We start from the raw sequence: 2,842 nt of genomic DNA on the forward strand, positions 1-2,842 counted from the left end.
ATAGAGCCACCGAATGTTGCGCACCAAATCTATGCACCGAATGACGTGGCAAAATCCTGACCGTTGATTGATATTAACTAATAATAAATCAATGGTCAGGATTTTGCTACATCATTCGGTGCATAGATTCGGTGTACAACTTTCGGTGGCTGTAGCATTACTCTTCCACCAAAGCGTAAAACTATTACAACTTTACATTCTTGAAGATTAATTTCAAAATTATTAGACATATTCAATTTTCTATGAAACCATTAAGTGAAAATACTTCTATGTTAAAGTTGCTTTCTTGAATCCTTTTATAATTATTTTTACAGTCAATGATTGTCCGTTACAGAATCCTTTTCTAATCTCTTGTAGGGATAGGAAGGTGACCCGTCTCTTGGAGGCTCTTAACAGCGTCGTATAGGCATTGCTTTGCCGGTGTAAACTCCAACCCTAAATCCTTCAGCTTTTTGTTTGAGAACTTGTAGGGTTTTACTCTTGGTTTCTTCTCATCTGAACACCTGAAATAATTCGCCACCAATGTATTAGTAAATATAAATTCAAAAGAAATTTAAAGTAACAAAATTATTTTTTAAATTTATTAAAAAGATGGAAATCTTACTTGGTGGGGATGGGATATTCAGGGAATAAGTTGGCTAGAATTTCCACCACTTCGCCACGGTGAAGCATGCTTTCGGCGCAGAGGTATCTGCCAGAGGCAGCCGGTGTCTCGTAAACAAGAACGTGGGCAAATGCCACATCCTTAACATGCACATATGCCTGAACAGAATTAGCATAAGTCTTTGCTGAGCCAGTTAAATACTTCAGGATATGAATAATGCTAGCATTGATCGTTGGTTGCAACAGCGGTCCGAGCACCAAAGATGGATTCACCACCACTAGATCCACCCCTCTTTTCTTCGTCTCCTCCCACGCCACCTGCTCCGCCACAGTTTTTCCATAGCAATACCAATTCTGGGAAAAAAAAAAAAAAGTTAAAAAAAAAAAGTCTATCAATGTGTTTTTAAATTTTTGATATATTGATATACTAAATCTTTTGTATTTGAATTTCAGTGTTCTTAGATTTTTTGTACATTATATTTTTAACATCGTGTTTTAGGACACCGTTAAGATGATCCTTAATTAAAATGTATATTATACAAATATATTATATACCTTAGTGTTCTTGCAGTAGTCAAGATCGCTCCAGCAAGACTCGTCAACGATGACATCGGGGCTCCTGTTTGGGTTCATGTACACAGCCCCGATCGTTGACGTGAACACTAAACGCCGGACTTTAGCCTCGGCAGCCGCGTAAATCACGTTCTTTGTTCCTACCACCGCCGGCTCAACATTATCCTACATCAATTAAGAATTAACTTAGCCAAATCAACAGTTATGAAAACTACGTCAATGGATTTACCAATTAAGTCTTTTGTTCTTAACTTTAGTTGGAGGAAGCAACGACCAATATTCAAAACAACTTTCATTCTGCTGTCCTATTCATTTCACATTTTCACGTTTTTTATTTTTGTTTTTTCTATAATGTAGTGTATCGCACAAGTTATATTCACTGTGAAAGATGATTTTTTGACAATATATTATCCGATAAGTTGTGTGTCTGCTGTTAAATACAAACTTTTAACCAGCTGTTTCTTGATTTACCAATATTTCTAACACTTTCTCGCCAACTAAAAAGCAACAAGAAACAAGAAAATAAAGCAAAGATAAACGAACTCACCGGAACGTCGGAGACGCTTACAGGCGAAGCAGTATGGAAAACACCATCACAGCCACGAATGGCTTCTTTAAGACCTTCATAATCAAGAAGATCAGCTCTGCATAAAATCAATCTTTCTTTTGCTCCTTCAAGCTTCCTCAAATGATCATTCTTCGGGTCATCTATAACATAAACACACATAACAATAACACAATCAAATGACTATCTTGAATTAGTACTTGGAAATTGATTAATGAATTAATAATTACCAGGATTCCTGACAGTCCCTTTGACAGTGTACCCTTTTTCGAGGAGAAGCTTAACAATCCAAGAAGCAATAAAGCCACCTGCGCCGGTAACACAAACAGTTTGGCCGGAAACTGGAGAGCTATTAATGTCCCGCATATTGCAGTTATGTGTTTGTTTTGTGCAGTAGAAAAGATGAAGATGAAGGTTTTGTTTGGAATGAGACGAGAGAAACGGGTACGTGCATGTTGCATTTATAAGGTTTGCAAAGGTTGGTGAAGTTATCAAGTTGAATTATGAAATTGTTTTTTCCACGTATATTAGTAAGTCAAGTTTATTAAAACATTTTTTTTTTTTTTTTTAATGTTCCTCAAGATAAGAATTTGTATCTAGTCAACTTTTTTATCAATATATGATTAGTATCACGTTGCAAAATTACAATTAAATAAAGCTATTAATATTGCAACTAATAACATGTGTTTTTGAGAGAATAATAGTTAATTATAATAGGGTAAACTTCATACCACTGCCGTAGAACAAACTTTTGTATAAACAATGACTCTGTATTGGAATCAGACCTCTCTTGAGATCCCATTTCCATTTGGCACATAATTAACTCCACACTAATTAATATAAGCATGTATTTAATTAATTAAATTAAAGTGTCTAAAGATGAATTCCAAATCCATAAAAACACAGTGTAGTGACAGTTGAGAATAGAGGTGAAAAATCATGCGCCTTGGGAAGAAATGCTTGACTTTTTCAACACTGGAAACTTTAAATAACGAAGAAAGAACACCCAAATAAAGGGTGGTGGTTGGAAGTAAATTAAAAGAATAAACACATGTGGAAATAGTGCTATATTGGGAAATTAATTAATTATTGATGTAAATT

The 2,842-nt window shown here is 35.1% G+C and overlaps 1 protein-coding gene across 1 annotated transcript; it reads right to left on the reverse strand.

The window, feature by feature from the left end:
* Positions 1 to 256: 256 nt before the first annotated feature.
* LOC116132533 (cinnamoyl-CoA reductase 1-like) lies at positions 257 to 2,189 on the reverse strand. Its single transcript, XM_031418193.1, has 5 exons — positions 1,972 to 2,189; positions 1,724 to 1,884; positions 1,159 to 1,341; positions 605 to 957; positions 257 to 503 (listed from the first exon to the last, which is right to left on the reverse strand). Exons 1-5 carry the CDS (start codon positions 2,105 to 2,107, stop codon positions 344 to 346), a joined length of 993 nt encoding a protein of 330 aa, XP_031274053.1. The 5' UTR covers positions 2,108 to 2,189; the 3' UTR covers positions 257 to 343.
* Positions 2,190 to 2,842: the final 653 nt, after the last annotated feature.

The sequence above is a fragment of the Pistacia vera genome, unplaced genomic scaffold, assembly GCF_008641045.1.
Source record: "Pistacia vera cultivar Batoury unplaced genomic scaffold, PisVer_v2 Contig255, whole genome shotgun sequence".
NCBI lineage: Eukaryota > Viridiplantae > Streptophyta > Magnoliopsida > Sapindales > Anacardiaceae > Pistacia > Pistacia vera.